The sequence below is a fragment of the Loxodonta africana genome, chromosome 11 (genome assembly GCF_030014295.1).
Source record: "Loxodonta africana isolate mLoxAfr1 chromosome 11, mLoxAfr1.hap2, whole genome shotgun sequence".
In the NCBI taxonomy this organism is placed as follows: Eukaryota; Metazoa; Chordata; class Mammalia; order Proboscidea; family Elephantidae; genus Loxodonta; species Loxodonta africana.
In genome coordinates, this window is record NC_087352.1 from 38,174,990 (window position 1) to 38,194,323 (window position 19,334).

At 40.9% G+C, this 19,334-nt stretch overlaps 1 protein-coding gene across 1 annotated transcript in view; it reads left to right on the top strand.

Moving 5' to 3' along the window:
• The first annotated feature begins 922 nt into the window (after window positions 1-922).
• CD226 (CD226 molecule) overlaps window positions 923-19,334 on the top strand; it is a 103,766-nt gene continuing 85,354 nt past the window's right edge. Inside the window, exons 1-3 of the mRNA XM_064294413.1 lie at window positions 923-1,382; window positions 8,301-8,453; window positions 8,756-9,094. Coding sequence (XP_064150483.1) covers window positions 8,408-8,453; window positions 8,756-9,094 — 385 coding nt within the window. The 5' untranslated portion in view covers window positions 923-1,382; window positions 8,301-8,407. The remainder of the gene's footprint in view (window positions 1,383-8,300; window positions 8,454-8,755; window positions 9,095-19,334) is intronic.

Genomic DNA, 19,334 nt, shown 5'->3' on the forward strand with positions numbered 1-19,334 from the left:
GGTAGCACAATGGCTAAGAGCTTGGCTGCTAACCGAAAGGTTGGTGGTTCGAACCCCCCAGCTGCCCCATGGCAGTCTGCTTCCACAGATTTACAGCCTTGGAAAGCCCATAGAGTAGTTCTACTCTGTCTTATAGGGCCACTATGAGTTGGAATCGACTCAACGGCAACAGGTTTGGTTTTTTTTTTTGGTAGGTGTTTGTGTAAGGGCAGACAACATTTAATTTTCTTGGTCCTTGCTTCCAGACATAATGTAGTCCAGCAGGAGAGATCTTCTCTGCACCTGTGATGGCATCACCAAGTATGCAGGTCAGGTAGCCCAGGCAAGTGCCACCTTGACAGTCAAATGCAGTCCTTCCTTCTCAGTATTTCTATGAATTGCATGAGCTCTAACCTCTACCACCATCCCTCATGGCCGTTCAACCTCTACAACCTCATATATCAAAGGGATAATGAACCTCCACAACCTAATATATAAATAAAACTAACTTTGCTGTCCTCTGGTATAGCATAGAAATGATTGCATTTCTAAGACTCCAAATTCCAAACCAAACCCCTAGCCATCAAGTCAATTCTGACTCATGGCAACCCCGTGTGTTACAGAGTAGAACTGTTCCATAAGGTTTTCTTGGCTGTAACCTTTACAGGAGAGTGCCTGGCCTTTCTTCCGTGGTGCTGCTAGGTGGGTTCAAAACGCCAATCTTTAGGTTAGTTCCAGTGCAAACGGTTTCTACTCTGCAGAAGCTGCTAACATGTGGAGATACACACAAATTTATGTGCTGTTTCTGTCAGAGAATGCGAGGCCAAAAAAAGAAAAAGAGGCACGTAGAAGGTAGGACCGAAACTTGTAGATATGGTCAGAGATAAGAAAACTTCCTGAACTTAAGAGGGTTCTGAATAAGAGTGCTTTGATTGGCACAAGAAAAAAAAAAAAGGGAAGAAAAGGCAAAGAAGCCAGCTTCAAGTGTTTCGTGTGTAGTTTTCATTTAACGTTACAACAGAGGCTGAGAAACATCCTTTCAAGTTGTAGAAACTCAGGGGATAACAAGAGGGACAGAGCTGTATCTGAGTGTGACGTGCGTCTGAGTGGCTGAAATGGAAAAGATGCCTGCAGAAGCTGGTGTGCTTCTTGACTGGTGTTGATCCTTCAAAAAACATTGCTCCATGAAATATTAACGCTTCTCCTTCAGCAACTACCTGAAGAAGCTGTGCTGGACAAGCTCAGAGCCTCCTTTGGATCCTGCATGCCAACAAGGGAGTAGGACAGCAGGGACACTGCTCATGACCAAAGGGGAGGCGAAGAGGCCAACACAAACAGGAAGCCTGTAACTAAGAAACAGACTGGGAAAGAGAATTAGAGCAAGCAGCCTCTCACCTCTGAAGGTCAGTAACCTACTTAGAAAAAAAGGTTGGAGGTGGCCAAGCTCATACATTTTAAATTAGTAGTGAGTGAAAGGGTGGGGCTGACAGTAAAACCCTATGACCGGTGAGATCGCAGGGAAAGAGAGCTATGGGGGAAAGCTGTAATTAGTTGAATGGTTGATGCTCCATAAACCTATAAGTTTAATGATGGGCATAGTTTAGTAAAAGGGTGTAGCTTAAGTACTTTTTGCTCAGTCTGTTCTTAGAATTGCATTTATAATAGGTCTGACAGTTTACTTCTTGAGAATAATAAAATTAAGCTGATTTGAGCCGTGTCTGAGTTACCAGGCTTAACCTTCCTCTCATAAGAAAGACTGAGCTTAAATATAAATACTATCTACAGACTTATTATCAATGAGGGCTGGCAAACTTTATATGTAAAGGGCCAGATAGTAAATATTTTACATTGTGTAGGCCATACATTATAGGTCACAACTACTCAACTTCATACGGTGAAAACAGTTACACATGATACGTAAACAAATGAGTGTGGCTAGCAACTAACTTCATTTACAAAATTAGGCAGTGGGCTCGATTTGGCCCACGGACCCTAGTTTGCCAACCCCTAGTACTAGAGGTTCCTGGCTGAACCCAAACAGAAGCCCCTACCCTGAGTGGAGGTGGGTAGTTTAACCCCTGGTGCAGATCCATGACTTGCCAAAGTTCTAGGTATTCCAGACTGGGAGAAACCCCGTATCCCTCACTGGAAATACTCTCTTCAGGAGATTCTTTGAGGCAGGGAGCAGAAACCTAGGTGTTACAGTCCTGTGGAAGTCTTGCTGGAACCGTGAGCCTCTTAACAGCTAGGGTGTCCCGGCAGAAGATGTCAAGCTCTTGCATCTGACAAGAAGGGGAGGAACAAAGGACTTCACACCGTCATCTTCCCCAGCCCTAGTCAATTGTTGTCAGAACGCAGCACAGGCTTTCTGGTTTGCAGTCCCCTTCTTCCCAGCATGTTCCACACATGTCAGTAGTTGTCCAAACAACTGTGGGATGGCATCAGAACAGGGATAGCCTCACCATTGTCCATGTGAGGAGTTTCGCATGTGAGCTGGGGATGGTGGGGTTGGAATGATGTAGTAGAGACTAGAATTTTCCCAATGTTCAGAAAGGATAGAGACAGTACAGAAAGCAGAAAGATAGCAATGCAACTGAGAAGAGCGAATCTCCTGTCCATGTGGCCAGCCTAACAGAAAGAAGACAGCGTATCTGAAGAGCATCACCTAGCCTGGGTCATCAAGAGTCTGCCGTCAGAGGCAGGCTTTTAAGAGGAACTCATGTGGTTAGCTCGGTAGTAGAGAAATTCAGTACTATTTTGATTAATGACTTCCTTGAGGATAAAGCTCTTTCATATAGACAGCTCTATTAGAAAAAACCTGAAGCCAAAATCCCTTCATAAATCATGCAAAAAATGGCTGCCTATGCAACAAAAATAGCTCAAGTGCAGGATTTATTTGTCTTTGGTCAGATGTTGATAAATAGGGGTCATCCTCTGGAAAGTTGTAAGAGCTGAACTTTACCTTTATCCACACGTCTCTCCTTGCCTTTGATTTGAACCTCTGACCTTTAGCCTCTCGATTTTAGACACTTGGAGGGTAGGTGCTTATGTTCTCTTTGTCTCTTAACTAAGTCTACTTTGGCTACCTTGGGCATGAAGGAGTTACAAAACAGTATTGTCAGTTAGTACCCCTTTTTCAATGATCCTTCCACATACCCGATCTCTTAATCCCAGGGGGAGAAGGTTTGTTGTAGGAGCTACTGAGAGTGGAGGATGCTATATTACACCTAATTTCTTTAGGGTCCATACCCAGCACACTGCAGCAGATGCCTACTGTGTTCCTTTGTCCCTTATATCTCTCTACCTGCATCTCTGCCTCACTTCACCCAGCTCTGACCTGCTTTCTTTTCCTGAAAACTCACACAGGCACATATACATGTGCATAATGTATGTTCTGGCATTCGTTTAGGAAGGTAGTGATTTTTTTTTTTTTTTTAATCATAAACTACTTATCTGACACCTGGACTATATAGTCTTTTGGGTTACTTATTTCCGGCTGTTAGCATAGTGTTTGTGACAAGGACTGTGCCACTGGGCTCTCGGGATGTGCTGTGTGGCTCAGTCTGTTTCTGCCCACCAGGGTAGTTGAGGATCAAGTGATATCGATGAGTACAAGGCCCACAGCAAATTAGGTGGCCTCTGCAATTGCGAACACCTGGGGTGTTTGGGCTCTTGCTACTCACTAGCGCTAATTACTGAGGTGAAATTTATATAGCATAAAATTAACCATTTTAAACTGTACAGTTCAGTGGCATTTAGTACATTCACAATGTTGTACAGCAATCACCTTATATCTAATTCCAGAACATAGTCATAGCACTGGAAGAAAGCCCTGTACCCATTCAGCAGTCACTCTCCATTCCCCTACCCCCTGGCAACCACAAACCTGCTTTCTGTCTTTATGGATTTACCTATTCTGGACATTTCATATTAAAAAAAATCTTATATTATGGGACTTTTTGTGTCTGACTTCATCCACTTAGCAGGATGTTTTTCAGGTACGTCCACATTGTAGCATGTATCAGAACTTCATCCCTCTTTATGGCTGAACAATATTTCATTGTATGGATATACCACAATTTGTTTATCCATTCATCTGTTGATGAATATTTAGGTTGTTGATAAAGTCCTTTGACGTACAAAAGTTTTTAATTTTTATGAAATTTATATATATATAAAACCCAAACCAAATGAGTTTCTGTCGAGTTGATTCTAACTCATAATGACCCTATAGGACAGAGTAGAACTGCCCCACAAGGTTTCCAAGGAGCAGCTGGTAGATTCGAACTGCGGACCTTTTGGTTAGCAGCCAAGTTCTTAACCACCACACCACCAGGACTCATATACATGTATATATATAACCACACTCATTGCTGTCGGGTCGATTTTGACTCATAGCGACCATATAGGACAGAGTAGAACTGCCCCATAGAGTTTTCAAGGAGCGCCTGGTGGATTTGAACTGCCTACCTTTTTGGTTAGCATCTGAGCTCTCAGCCACTATGCCACCAGGGTTTCCCTCTCTCTCTCTCTCTGTGTATCTATAAATACATAAAATATTGTATGTATGTATGTATATATGTATCTGTATATATATAAAATAATTTTTTTGTTGTTGAGAATATACACAGCAAAACATACACCAATTCAATAGTTTCTACATGTACAATTCAATGACATTGATTACACTGAGTTGTGCAACCATTTTCACCCTCCTTTTCTGAGTTGTTCCTCCCTCATTAACAAAAATTAACTGTCCCTAAGTTTCCTTCGTAATCTTTCAAGTTGCTGTTTTCAATTTGATCCCATATAGATAGACCTTGAAGGAGCACAATGCTCAAGGCAGACATACTTTAGTAGTTAAGGTGAAGTATTGTTTGGTTTTAAGAAGACTTCAGGGGATATTTTTGGTTTAAAAGGTTTAAAGATTATCTCAGGGCAATTGTTTCGGGTGTTCATTGACGCCCTTGGCTCCAGAAAGTCTGGATTCTATGAGAATTTGAAATTCTGTTCTACATTTTTCCCCTTTTGAGCAAGATTATTCTATAGAATCTTTGATCAGAATGTTTAGTAATGGTTGCCAGACACCATCCAGTTCTTCTGGTTTTATACATATATTTGTTACTCCTGCTTTTGGAGTCATATCTAAGAATCCACTGTCAAAAACAAGGTCCTGAAGCTTTACCTCTATGTTTTCTTCTAAGAGTTTTAGGGTTTTAGCTCTTATATGTAAGCCATTGATCCATTTCTGGTTGAGTTTTAGTTACACGGTATAAAGCATAGTAAAGATCTCTTTGAAAATCTGCATCAGGGATGTATGTGACATTAAGAGTCAGAATTGACTCGATAGCAGTGGGTTTTGGTTTGGGTGATGTTAAGAAATCATGTGTCTATATAATTCTATACGTTTATACAGTTCCAAAGAAGTAATGCCAAGGCAAAGCCTTTAGGAACTTAGTGCTTTATTATTATTTTTATTTTTTCCTGTGTCTAATTTGGAAACCCTGGTGGAGTAGTGGTTAAGTGCTACGGCTGCTAACCAAAGGGTCAGCAGTTCAAATCTGCCAGGCGCTCCTTGGAAACCCTATGGTGCAGTTCTACTCTGTCCTATAGGGTCGCTATGAGTTAGAATCGACTGGACAGCACTGGGTCTGGTTTTTTTGGTGTCTAATTTGGTAAATCTTGCTACTACTGTAATACTAGGACTGTATTTTCCCTAATAACTAATGATGTAGTATATCTTGCCATTTGTGTATCTTCTTTGGAAAAATGTCTATTCAAATCTTTTGACAATTTTTTAATTGAGTTATCTGTCTTTTTGTTGGTGAGTTGTAAGTGTTCTTTATATATTCAGCTTCATCCAGGCAGCCTCCATCCCGAGCAGTCCTGGGCCTTCTAGCCCTAAGGGCCGACATGCTTTCCTCTAGTGCTCCTCTCTGAGTCACCTCCCCATCCCTTTTGGCTTGTTAGCTCTTCCATTACCCTTTCTGGTAGTTCCTCTTGTGAATTATCCTCTACTGAATCACTGGTGGCGTAGTGGTTAAGTGCTACTGCTGCTAACCAAAAGGTCAGCAGTTCGAATCCACCAGGCGCTCCTTGAAAACTCTTTGGGGGCAGTTCTACTCTGTCCTATAGGGTTGCTATGAGTCAGAATCGACTCGATGGCAACAGTTTATTTTTTATTTTTACTGAATTGCTGGGTATAGGCTTTATTTTCCTGACTAGATCATGTCTGGGAAACATGGGGTTAAGGATACCTATTACTGGTATATCTCTATATGATGGTAGATAATGTCCTGGCAGTCAGTTCCTTTCTCCTCAACTCCGTGGGAATCATCCTAGTTCAAGCCACCGTCATACCTTTGCTCAGATTATGGAAATAGTGTCCTAATAGTTTGTTATCCCTTCTTGTTCCTGTCCAAATTAGTTTTCATACAGTAGCCAGAATGATTGAACCAGGTAGTGCGTATGTGGATACAGGTAACAGAAACTGGTTTTCTGACTGGCTTATAGTACAAGTAAATTTATCACCTCACACAAGAAGCTCAGACTCCAGTGTTGGTGGATTCAATAGCTCAATGATGCCATCGGAGGCCCGAGGTTTTTTTCTACCCCTTTCTGTGATTCCCCATGAGTCATCTCAGTCCTCAGGCCAATTTGCTTCAGGATGTCTGCCTGTAGTAACTGGGGCAACATTCTTTATTGTATACATATATAGAGAGAGAGAGAGGAAGAGAGAATGAAAGAAAAGTGAAGGAAGGGCAGGAAAACTTTTTTGGCATGGAATATGACTAATTCACTCTTATGGTGTCAACTTGTGCCATGGATATTGCTTCCTTCCCCCAATCAATAATAGCTGTCATGGGGATGGCTTGATTGATTGTAATATCCCTATGGTGTATGAGAAGGAGTGGATTCTCAAAGTCAGGTTTCTGTTAGAAATAAGGAAGGGAAATGGGTTAAGTTCAGTTATCTTTCTAAGAATTTAAATCAGATTCTATCATTCTGGTGTCTACAGCCAGTAACTTTCAGTTGCTCTTAGAGTCAGCAAGTCTATAAGTGTGAACAGAGTCTCACCTGATCTGTCTTTGTAACCCAAATCTCCAGCCATTTTCTGCCCTATCTCTCCTCAATTACTCTAGTGACAACAGCTTTGAAAAGTTCCCAGATCATCTCTGGATTTGTTCACTTGCTCTCCCAACTACCTGGAGATCTTGCCCTGCACCTGGCCACCTGCTACCTTGCTGCATGCTGATATCGAGTGGCTGACACCTACCAATAAACTTCTGGATTGAAACACGTGTGAAGCTCAGTGTTGACAGAAGGCAAAATCGTCTTTAGTGGTCTTGCTCCCCCTTTTCCTAATTTTTACCCACATTTTATTCTGACCCTCTGCTCATGGACCAAATCCATTCATACAATCCCTCTTGTTATAGAGGTACAAACATATTTTTATACTGTCACATTAATATGTTCCTAACAAGTTTGTAAGAATTAAACTGTTACGTAACAAGTGGGGGAAGGGAGCAGTGATGGACCTAAAAAACCAGCCACGTTTGGATATTGTACTAGATTATTTAAGACATGACCACTGGGGAAATTGGAAGAGAGCCACAACATGGGACCTCTCTGTACTATCTTTGTGACTTCCTGTGAGTCTATCGTTATTTCAAGATAAAAAGTAGAAAAACCTGAGGATTGACTTGTTTATACCCTTAGTCACCATACTGTAGTATCTAGGGGGCCTCCAGTGGTCTGTACATCACCATCAAAACAAATGCCAGAGGTAAGTGAGGAGGTAGAGGTGAAGGGAAGGCCTCTCCTCATGGGCCAGCAGCTCTGGGCTGAGCCCCGTCTCACCCTGCCCATACCCCCTTCCCAAAAGTCACAAGACTCACCCCCCTATGCCCTTGAGGTCTTTGCTCCAATCTCATCTCTCCATGAGGACTTCCTCTCTAAAAAGAGCACTAATACCACACCCCATTCCCTGTCCCCATGTTCCTGTTTTATTTTTCCTCATAGCACTTATGACCTTTAACATACTATATTTTTTAATTCTTTATTTTAGTTTCTGTCTCTTCCCACTGGAATGTAAGTTCCATGAGGGCAAGAGATTTTTTTTTTCTTAATTGATTGCTGTATCTTCATTGCCGGGAGTGTGCACTCAGTAAATGTTTGTTGAATGAATGAAACTTTGTAGGAAATAAAAGCTTGGAAATAAGCTATTTCCCTGAGAGAAAAGTAATTCGAATCTACCCATCCGTGTATGAGAGCAAATGTGCCTTTGAAGCTGAAATCCTTTTCCTGTGCTCACTCTTCAGAAAAAGAAGACACTGCTGATACAATCTGAGAGGAAGGAAATGGTGCTTCGCATACCATCATAAAAATTATTTTTTTTATAGACCAGCCTCCCAAAAGGTTTCCAGAGATGGGTTATTTAACTTTCCTGTTTGCTATTCTTCATGTATACAAAGGTAAAAATAATCTTATGTCTTCATTTTAAAAATTTACTCTTTTGCTGGCCTTATAGTGTAACATGTTCACAATTTGTAAAGCTCTTTAATTGGCTTAGGTAATTTCTCACTTGTTTAGAAAAACTAAAAGTTACAAATGCCGATTGTCAGTGATGGAAACCTTTTTAGACTAAGATAGAAATTGTTATTCTTTTATTATTATCTCAGTTGACTATCTTTCTAGGTTCTAGAAAGCTTAAGATATTTGTTTGGTATTTCACTCCTTAAGTCTAATTGAATTAATATGACGTTGTATATTCCAGCTCTGTGTGAAGAGATATTTTGGGACACAGCTATTAAATTGGCCGAGAATATGACTCTAGAATGTGCGTATCTGTCAATGGACTCCTTAACCCAAATGGAATGGTTCAAGATCAATACAACAAAGAAAGAGTCCATGGCGATTTTCAACCCTACTTATGGTGCCATCATAAGAGAACGCTATGCTGATAGAGTCTACTTCTTAAATTCAACCATGGGTCCCAATCATATGGCCCTGTCCTTTTACAATGCCTCTGAAGCTGATGTTGGTTTCTATTCCTGTTTTCTTTACACATTTCCATCTGGACCTTGGGAAAAGGTAATACGAGTGGTTCAGTCAGGTAAGGACAAGTTTCATTTTCCTTTTCCCCCACCTATGACATTTGATTCCATAAAACCCAAGTAAAAATCAAAAGAAAGAAAAACCTAAACCAGTTGCCCTCAAGTTGAAAGCTCAAGTAGAAGCTACAATAAGCTTGATCATATTTTTGTAGCATTTTCTAGTTCTATTTATAGATTTTATGATTTTATTGTTTTAAAGAAATAATAATGCAAATTGATCTCATTTTTCTTATGATGCTCTCATTTCTGAGTAGAAGCATCTCAGAAATTTGAAAGTAATGGGAGAAAGTGCAGGTTTTATATTGTCTGAATGGTGACGTGAGCCTAGATGTAACTGATGGTGGCAATGTTTGGGTTCAGGAGCCTGGTACCTCCCAGTTGGTGCTTTATCCTGGTGATGTTACACCATTCCCTTTCGCTGGGCACTCAGTGCTAACTTCAGTGTCTGGATGTTCAAAGTCCTTTCTATGGTGCCAGATCTGGAATTATTGGTGAATTCTGGGCAGGATCGCAATACTCGCTCCCTCTTTTGCCTCATCCAAGTTCAGCTAGAGAGGATTCTAGAAGTTATTAACTGTCGTGTTGGGAAGAATTTGAAGATGTCTTGGAGGGTTTTCTGCTGTACCTAACAGTGACTTTTGGCTTGGTGCTTAGCATGTTAATCATTCTATCAATAGCCACATGAGATGGGTTTCGTAGATTGGAAAGAACCTGAGTTTTATATTCATTGCATTCTATATAACCTTTGTTAGTTGCTCCATCCTTTGGAACCTCAGGTTCCTGAACAGTTAATTGGGGTAATAATACCTTTCTCTTTGTTGAGTGCTTTAGAGATAATATTTTTAAAGAATTTGACCCATGATAGAGAAAGGTACGTATTATTATTGCTAGTATTATTATTTCTTATGCTTTTGATACGAAGTGACTAGTGAAGAAATTTTCCAATGTCGGTTACATCCTAGGGGAGGAAATATTTTAGAACTGTATGTTTTTTGTCAGGGGTCATTCAACTTAAACCCTGTGAACATCCAACAGGGGACATGCCATGACATCTGATAGGATGCTTTCTTTTGAGGCATCTGCATCCTAAAAGAACAATTTATAGTATTAACTATAAGTAATATCAAATGGTAGAAGGTGAGAAAAAATTCCCTTTATTAGGGTTCCCTTTCTCTTCAGGTGTAGCTGAACTCAGGGTTGATTTCGTGACTCTGATTGGGGCTTACAGAGTGTCAGTTAACAAAATCTGTTTTTCATCTGTCACTCATTTATAAAGAATTCATGCTGCCACTGAAGTCTTTGTTTGCTATTGTTTGCAGTCATCTGTTGAATGTATCTGCTAATTCTTAGTGGATGGTCCACTTCTGATCAGCTATGGCAATAAAGGAGTAAATTGGCAAGGGTGTTAATGTATAGTGGTCCTTCAGCAGATGGCCAGAACCACTGAGGTTAGAACGAGATGGGTCTCCTTTCTGCCCTGCATGGCCAGCCTTGGCAGTGTGGAGCCCAGATCAGATGTTCTGATTTCTGTCAGAAGGCAACCAGTTGAAACCTGGTGGCTTGATGTCTTCTGAAAGCTCAGGATAGAGAGTGAGACAAATTGTAGAGAACTAAATTATGGGTACAACACCAAGATGGGATTCTTAGCATCATGTATGGAAAAAAAAAAAAAAGGCAATATTTTCTTATTTTTATCATTCAGATTGCTCCTGCTATTTTTTGAGGGCAGGGAAGGTGAGATCTCGGCCTCGTTGGCTTTTTCAGAAACAGTGGTGATGTTTTCAGTCAGTCCCCCACCCAGCAAGGGGCCCTGACCCTCCTAGTCATTTGAGTTCTTCTTGGTGGCATCCTTAAAAATGTTCTTTGCTGCTGTTGTGCATTTATATTTTAAAGAATGGGTTGAGATAAAGGTTCAGTGGAGTGTTCTACCCAGTATTTAAAAAATTTCATTTGTTTTTTTTTGTTGTTGTTATTGTGAATATATGGAGTAAAGCATATACCAATCCAACAGTTTCTACATGTACAATTCAGTGACCTTGATTATATTCTTTGAATTGTGCAACTATTCTCAATCTCCTTTTCTGAGTTTTTGCTCATCCATTAACATAAACTCCCTGCCTGTTCAGATTCCTGTCTAATCTTTCTAGTTGCTGTTGTCAATTTGATTCCATATCGATAGGTCTTAAAAAAGTATATTGCTCAAGGCAGACATTTTTTACCAGTTAAGCTAAATTTTTTTTTCTCTTATTGTTTACCTATAGACCTGTCTAATCTTTGACTGAGGGTGAACCTCAAGGGTAACTTCATTATTGAGTTAAAACGGTGTCCAGGGGGTCATACTCTCAGAGTTTCTCTAGTCTCTGTCACGCCAGCAAGCCCGGTCTTTTTTTTTTTTTTTTTTGCTTGTTTTAAGAAGACTTTAGGGGATATTTTTGGTTTAAGGTTTAAAGATTACCTCAGTGTAATAGTTTCAAGAGTTCATCTAGCCTCCATGGCTTTGGAAAGTCAGAAGTCCATGAGCATTTGAAAACATTTTCAACCCACTTTTGAGATTTGGGAGGAATCATTTATTCTCTGTATTTAAAAATTAACCTTAAATATATATAAAAATCTCTCTTTGTGCTTTATTAAAAACATACCAAGATTTATAAATATTGAATTTGTGTATAAGGTAAAAGGAAAGTGGAAGATCTATTTGACAGTAGAAAATGAGATTAGGAACTCAAAAATCCTAATATGTATAACTGATTGTAAGAGCTTCAAAGGGATTGAGAATTAAGCCACGTGCTCTGGAAATATCTTGATTTCTGTTCTATACTGACAACTAACCATGTGCTATCTCATATCTCACATCACCCCCACCACCCACTTTGATGCTGATAACACCTTGTTTTATTCTGAGCTGCAAAGAGCTCTGGTGACCTCTCCCAAACCTCAAACATCGCACCTGTCCCAGACCTGTTCTTTCTAATGACAATGCCTAGGCTCATTTCATGCCACCATGCTGGGGCCCATGTCTTGTGCTTCCTCTCACTTTTGTTTCTAGAAAGTCTAATCTCAGGCAGCTGTCACTCTGGAAATAATTTTATCAGCAAGTTTACACTGAGTTGAACTGGCCAAGAAAAGAATATATTCACAGTGGACCATTCTTTCTTTAGCCCACAGGATAGAGTTAGAGCACTTAAAGTTATATTTATGGAAATTTCTCCCAAGGGGGTGGCCTACCCAAAGTATGTGTTACCTAACCTTTACTGGGTGCCTATTCTGTAGGCGTGGGAGAAAGATGTGACAGCCTGCTTCTGTAAAGATTTTCAGCCTTGGAAACAATATGGGGCAGTTCTCCTCTATAGGGTTCACTATGAGTTGGAATCGACTTGATGACAATTGGGTATGTTTTTTTTATTCTGTATGAGGAGTCCCTGGGTGGTGCAAATGGTTAGCGCACTCAGCTGCTAACCAAAAGCTTGGAAGTTCGAGTCCACCCAGAAGCACCTCAGAAGAATGGTCCTGCAATCTACTTTCAAAATTATCAGCCATTGAAAACGCTATGGAGCTCAGTTCTACTCTAACGCTCATGGGGTCACCATGAGTCAGAGTGACTCCATGGCGACTAGTTTACTGTATAAGAGGTAGTCAGAAGCCAGCTTGTTTAGTACTCAAGAGACACTATAAGGTAGGTAATGTTATGCCATTATGCAGCTGAATAAACTGAGGTTCAGGGTGGTTAACTGACTTGTCCAAGGTGGCTGAGCTGCCAAGTCACAGCCCTAGGGCAAGCCCAGTCCCTATTTCTGAAATGCTGGAAATGAGGTGAAGGAGAGCATGATTTCAGCAGTGTGAATCGGAAAGGCTCAGGAAGGGAAACATAGTGCTGGGTCTTGAAGAGTTGGAAGGAACTTTTAAACTCAGAGAATCTCAGGATGAGGGAAGGAGAGAAAGATGGAGGATATGCAGAATTATTGATGTGTGAGCAGAAGATGTATTTAACTCTCTAGCTCACGTTTACAGAGGAGATTATAGATTCTCACTCTGCACATCTGAGTGTGTTGTGTTAGCCACATCACATATTTTTCTTACTTTGTGATCTCCCATGCTCCAGTCCATTATTTCAACTTGAGTACAGAGCTGCCTTTCACTGTCTCCCTTCAAGGATTTTATTCTCTCCTAGACTGTACAACGAGTCCCTGGGTAGTTGTTGTTAGGTGCCGTTGAGTCAATTCCGACTCATAGCGACCCCATGTGACAGAGTAGAATTGCCCCATAGGGTTTTCTTTGACTGTAATCTTTGTGGGAGCAGATCACCAGGTCTTTTCTCTGGCAGAGAAGCTGATGAATTCGAACCAAGAAGCTTTTGGCTAGTAGCTGAATGCTTACTCATTGCTCCACCAGAGCTCCTTCCCTCGGTGGTAAACCCATAAACTTGTTGCTGTTGAGTCGATTCCGACTCCTACAAACCCTATAGGACAGAGTAGAACTGCCCCATAGAGTGTCCAGGGAGTGCCTGGTGGAGTCAAACTGCCGACCTTTTGATTAGCAGCCGTAGCCCTTAACTACTATGCCACTAGGGTTTCCTCCCTGGGTGGTAGCCACTCTTATTGTTAGAATCCTTCCCTTCTACCTCGTTCATGACCAAAGTGTCCTCTGTTCAGGCTACTGGCATTGACACAGCAGCTAAAGTGCTCATGCATTCTCTCACATTTGTTAGTGGGGCTGGGAAGCAAAAGAGGCTCCTTCAGTATTGTCCCTGCAGTGCCAAGAAATCCCATGGTGGAAGGAAATTCTAAAGGCCATGCTGGCCTGTGTTCTGACTATAATCACCACTGGCATTCACTTTTCTCTTGCCACTTGCCTCTTTTCTAATGTTGAGGTGATGCCAGATTTGAATTTGACTTAAAACTGGAAAGAGGGAAGTAGTTCCGATCTGGCTGGTGTAAAGGAGTGTGCTGATTTGTGCGAATGGAATTCACCTCTCTGTGGATTCACTCGTCAAGTCTTTACTGGAGTAATGTTCAGGTGATTTGGAGGACAGGAGGGCATAGATCTTAGCTCTAAATGTCATGCAGAATATTAAGGGCAATAAAAGTTGCATGTAGCAGATTATAATTTAATGCAACAAGTTATGTGTTATTGTAGTTCAGAGAATAGAATTTACTTTCAACTGAGAAATTAAGGATAGATTCCTTGAAAAAGAGGAATTTGAACTTAACTTCAAGTGAGTAAGAGATGGGTGGAGTAGCATTCAGGATAACTGTTTTGGAAAATTATATAGAAAATAGACGGCTTTGGCTTTAGCATAACCTGGGTTGGAAGGTAACTTTCATTTAAAAACAAAAAAGCTAACAAAACAAAACAAAAAAAAAACCTCTCAAATTAACCCAACGCATGATATTGATTGGCAAACTAATGCAATTAATTATGGTTTACAATTCATGGCTTGGTTTCCTTTAAGATGCTGATTTAGCGCTTCAAAAAATATAGGATGCTAGGTATATTATATACTTTATTTTACAGTCTGTCTTAAGAAATTTGCACACTTCCATTTCAGCTTTTATTTTGCCTGTCCCAAAGTCAGAAGGAGGGAAACAAATGTATGAAAATGATACTACCTTATCTATTAGTGAAGCCCTGGTGGCACAGTGGTTCAGAGTTGCGGCTGCTAACCAAAAGGTCATCAGTTCGAATCCACCAGCTGCTCCTTGGAAACTGTATGGGGCAGTTCTACTCTGTCCTGTTAGGTTGCTATGAGTTGGAATCGACTTGATGGGAACAGATTCTTTTGGGTTTTATATATTAGTGACAGGTGCAGAGTGACACAGGGAAAGACTTGTTCTAAAAGGCTTTTGCCTATCTAAGGAAATCCCAAAAAAGGGTTAAAAAAGGCCATGGTGAAGGATTCTTTCTTATTCTGCTTTATGAGGGTCATCAATACATGCCAGTTTGCTTTTTCCTTCTTTCGCTTTTGCCCATTATATGCAGCGCTATCTCTTTGATTTTTTTTTTTAAGTCGCATGGAAAAATATTGTTTCAAATCTAATGTTTAAAGAATGAAGCCATAAACACTCTCTTCTGGCCCATTCTAGCAAGCTCAGAAATAGGTCAGAAATTTTCCTTTTTACTTATCTCTGTGTGTGTGAATAAGAGTTTGGTAAAATGTTACTTTTTCACAGTTTTTCATTTAAAAAGAGGGAAATGATATTAAATAGTCCCTGTAAGAAATAGTCAACTGATGAAACAAACATTTGAGGGGCTTAGAAATCTCACTCATAATGAAATAAAATAGTAAATAGAGAAGGCAGACGATGAGTCTTTTAAGGCTTGTAGAAAGCAAGGTTATGGCCACTGCACGCCTCAAGGGTGAAATTAATGGGAATCCAAGAGTGGAATAGGACCAGCACCTGTGCCAAGTAGTTTTTATTGGCTTGCTTTCCATTTCCAAGTTCAGGGAAGAACATGCTGGAGAGTACATCTCACCATGGATCCAATACTCAGGCTTTGGGGTAAAGCTCTGTAATCAAAAATTGCAAAGAGAGAAATCAAAAAACAACTCTAAAACGTTACAGTACTGGGTTTATATTCATCATTACATTCAACAAATTGAATGGCTGATAAAGTTTAATTCCTGTGCAGGCAACAGTTCCTGCTGGGGGTTTAACGGGAGTGATGGCTCCTGTTTGTCTATCTCCATGCATGCACCTGCCTCGTCTTCTTCCACCTGCTTTTGTGCCCTATGAGAACACCCAGTCCTTGATGCTTAATGTTGTTATTAACTGCCGTGAGTCAACCCCGACTCATGGTGACCCCATGCACAACTGAACGAAACGCCGCCCTGGTCCGGTGCTAGCCCCGTGATTGGTTGCAGATTGGACAGTTGTGATCCATAGGGTTTTCACTGACTGATTTTCAGACATAGATCGATTGCCAGGGCTTTTTTCCTAGACCGTCTTAGTCTGAATGCTCTGTTGAAATGAAACCTGTCCAGCATGGTAGCAACATACAAGCCCCCACTGACAGACGGGTGGTGGCTGCACATGACCTGCTTCGGCCAAATGGAACCAGGGTCTCCCACGGGCAAGGAGAGAACTCTACCACTGAACCACTCTCCCCTGGGCCCTTATACTTCTCAGCTATAGCAAAGTCCAGAAGAAGACCTTTACTTTGGAGTTGCTTGAAAATGCATTCAGGCAACCGGAGCAGGGGATGAGATGTTTTGTGACTTTCGTGTGCACAAACTCTACCCTTTTTCCCTTTTATTTCCAAGATGATTGTAGGGTGGGGGCGTAATTGGCTGAATTTCTAGAGAATCAGTGATGGCTGTAGCTCAGGGACAAGTCTTCCCCTGCAGACCCTGAAGACTGTGTTCGTAGGCATGGAGACTACATAGTTCTTGGTTTTTCCTCCTTTAACTTTCAGTGATCAAGACATTTCAAACACCTTCCACTGCTCCTAACCACAGCTGCTTTTACAGAGCACTTCAGAGGCTGCCAACCACAGACCTGGGGCCCATTTCCTCTGCAGAGTGGGTGCTGGTGGGGTGTGGGGATGGGGTGGGGAGTATGGCCTCATGCCTGAGTAAGAGCCAGAGTCCTATAACCTTTAGTGTCTGTCTGAATGACTGTGGAGTGGAACATGGTCAACCTACATGTGGCCAGCTCCTCCCCACACCATCTAGTCAACAATACTTTTTTTTTAATTGTTTTATTGTGGTGCAATATATAAATTAAGCAAAACAATTGCCAATTCAACATTTTTTACGTGTACAATTCAGTGGCATTGATTACATGTGTAACTATCACCACTATCTGTTTCCAAATTATTCTACCACCATTAACAGGGAATTCAGTGCCCCCTAAGCAAAAACTCTCACTTTCTCCTTCCCACCCCTGGTAAACCCTCATAAGCTTTGGTCTCTAAACATTCGCCTGTTTCATATAAGTGGGATCATACAGTATTTGCCCTTTGGTGATTCACTTATTTCACTCAGCATAGTGTTTTCAAGATTCATCCATGCTGTAGCACGTGTCAGAGTTTCGTTTCTCTTTCAGGCTGGGTAAGTTTGAAATATTACTCTCATTTAAGGCTGAGAGCCACAGTGACAGAGGGTTGCTCTCCAACGCTCTCCCCGGAAATTCTCCGTAGAACTAGTGGGGAGGTATCGGTGACCTTTAAAAAGAATTTACAGGAATTTACCCACCGACAGATCACATTCTTGAAAAAAGCAAAATATATTTTACATTTTATAAAATGGAAGCGCTGGATTTTGGATGTTAAGAACAAAACAACAAGGCAACAAAAAAGGAAAATAAGTAATTGAAGAAGGAAGGAAAAAAGTAAAGCTCTGGGCTTGCTGGATGGTTCGGGCTCCTCCGTTGGCCTTCTCTTTGAGTTAATGCTGCCTGGTGCCAGTTTATTTGGCATTGATCAAAGAGACTTGGTTTCTAAGCTATGCTTTCGTTTGCTGGTTTTTGTTTTTCTTTGGTTTTATAGAGAGTGGGTTGGCAGGCAGGATGGATTTTCCTTTCCTTCGAGAAAATGTTAGGAGACTATTTCTGAAGACAACATTTAAGATTTTGAAACGGTTAAGAACTTTAAGACTATCAAGTCAATTCGTCAGGGATCAAAGTGAAATTATTCCTGTAGGCAGCTTCTCTTCTACTTGCTCCAGAGTGGTTTTAATTAAATAACTCACTGATGGGGCTTCTGGCACTTCCCTGGAGACATTATTCACAATCCAATAAATCTCAATGCGAGATGATTTCCCCTGACTTCAGCTGTTTAACCAACTTCCTTTTTTTTTTTTTTCAAGTTGTCTCCATAATCTGCCCAGAGAGAAAGACCTATGTTTCCTAGAAGACTGATATAAAAACTCTCCTTAGGACAAGGATGTGATATGCAGGATTCCCACTGACTCTCTCTGTAAATAGCTCCATGCGTCATACCTGCTGATTTTAGTGGGGTGATGATTATGGCCAATAAGAACAAAGTCTGTGCATGAATCTGTGAGCCTTTAAGTGCACCATTTAAATAGCAGAATGCTTAAGAAACTTAACATTCTCATTTCAGCAGACATGCTCTTAACAACATATTTGCTCCATTTCTTGGCAGGCTGCATGAACTTCTATATGCTACTAACACTGACATTTCCAGAATAGCTTAGTGAAGGGGTGTGCGTGTGTGCACATGTGTATTCTCTGTATGGACAGGATAATTTGAGGAGCCTTCGTGGTGCAGTGGTTAAGTGCTGAACTGTTAACCAAAAGGTCAGCGGTTCAAACCCACCAGCTTCTCCGCAGGAGAAAGATATGGCAGTCTGCTTCCATAAAGATTTACAGCCTTGGAAACCCTATGGGGCGGTTCTACTCTGTCCTATATGGTCGCTGTGAGTTGGAATGGACTCAGTGGCAATGGTTTTTGTTTTTGTTGTTTGGTTTATAGGATAATTTCCTTCATGACAGGTAAAGAACTTGAGACATTAGAAAATGTTAGAGGTTCTGCATAATTTATTCTGCTAATGGATAGAGTGCATTTTTTTCTCTGTACAAACTGAATGCTGCAAGTGAAGGTATACTATTTTTCATCTGAGAAACAGCCGGGAAATCTAGTCATTTTGTCTGAAACCGAGTTCGGCAACATTAGTGTATCCCCCCAAATGAGACCATTTTCTCTGACCCTGTTATGGATTGAGTTGTGTTCCCCAAAAATATGTGCGTAAATTTTGGTTAGTCCCTGATTCTCAGTATTGTGTGATTGTTCACCATTTAGTCACCTGATGTGATTTTCCTACCATTGTAAATCCTACCTCTATGATGTTAATGAGGTGGGATTAGTGGCAGTTATGTTAATGGGGCAGGACTTAATCTACAAGATAAGGTTGTGTTTTAAACCAATCTTTTTTGAGATATAAAAGACAGAAGTGAGCAGAGAGACAAGGGGACTTCATACCACCAAGAACGCAGCACTGGGAGCAGAGAGCATCCTGTGGACCTGGGGTCCCTGTGCTGAGAAGCTTCTAGGCCAGGGAAAGATTGATGACAAGGACCTTCCCCCAGAGCTGACAGGGAGAGAAAGCCTTCCCCTGGAGCTGGCACCCTGAGTTTAGACTTTTGGCCTCCTAGATCGTGAGAGAACAAATTTCTCTTTGTTAATACTGTTGTAGCAGTATTAGATAACTAAGATAGACCAATTAGCTTATGACATCATATTTCTCAAAATATCTCTTTATTATCTTTCAAGGAACATAGT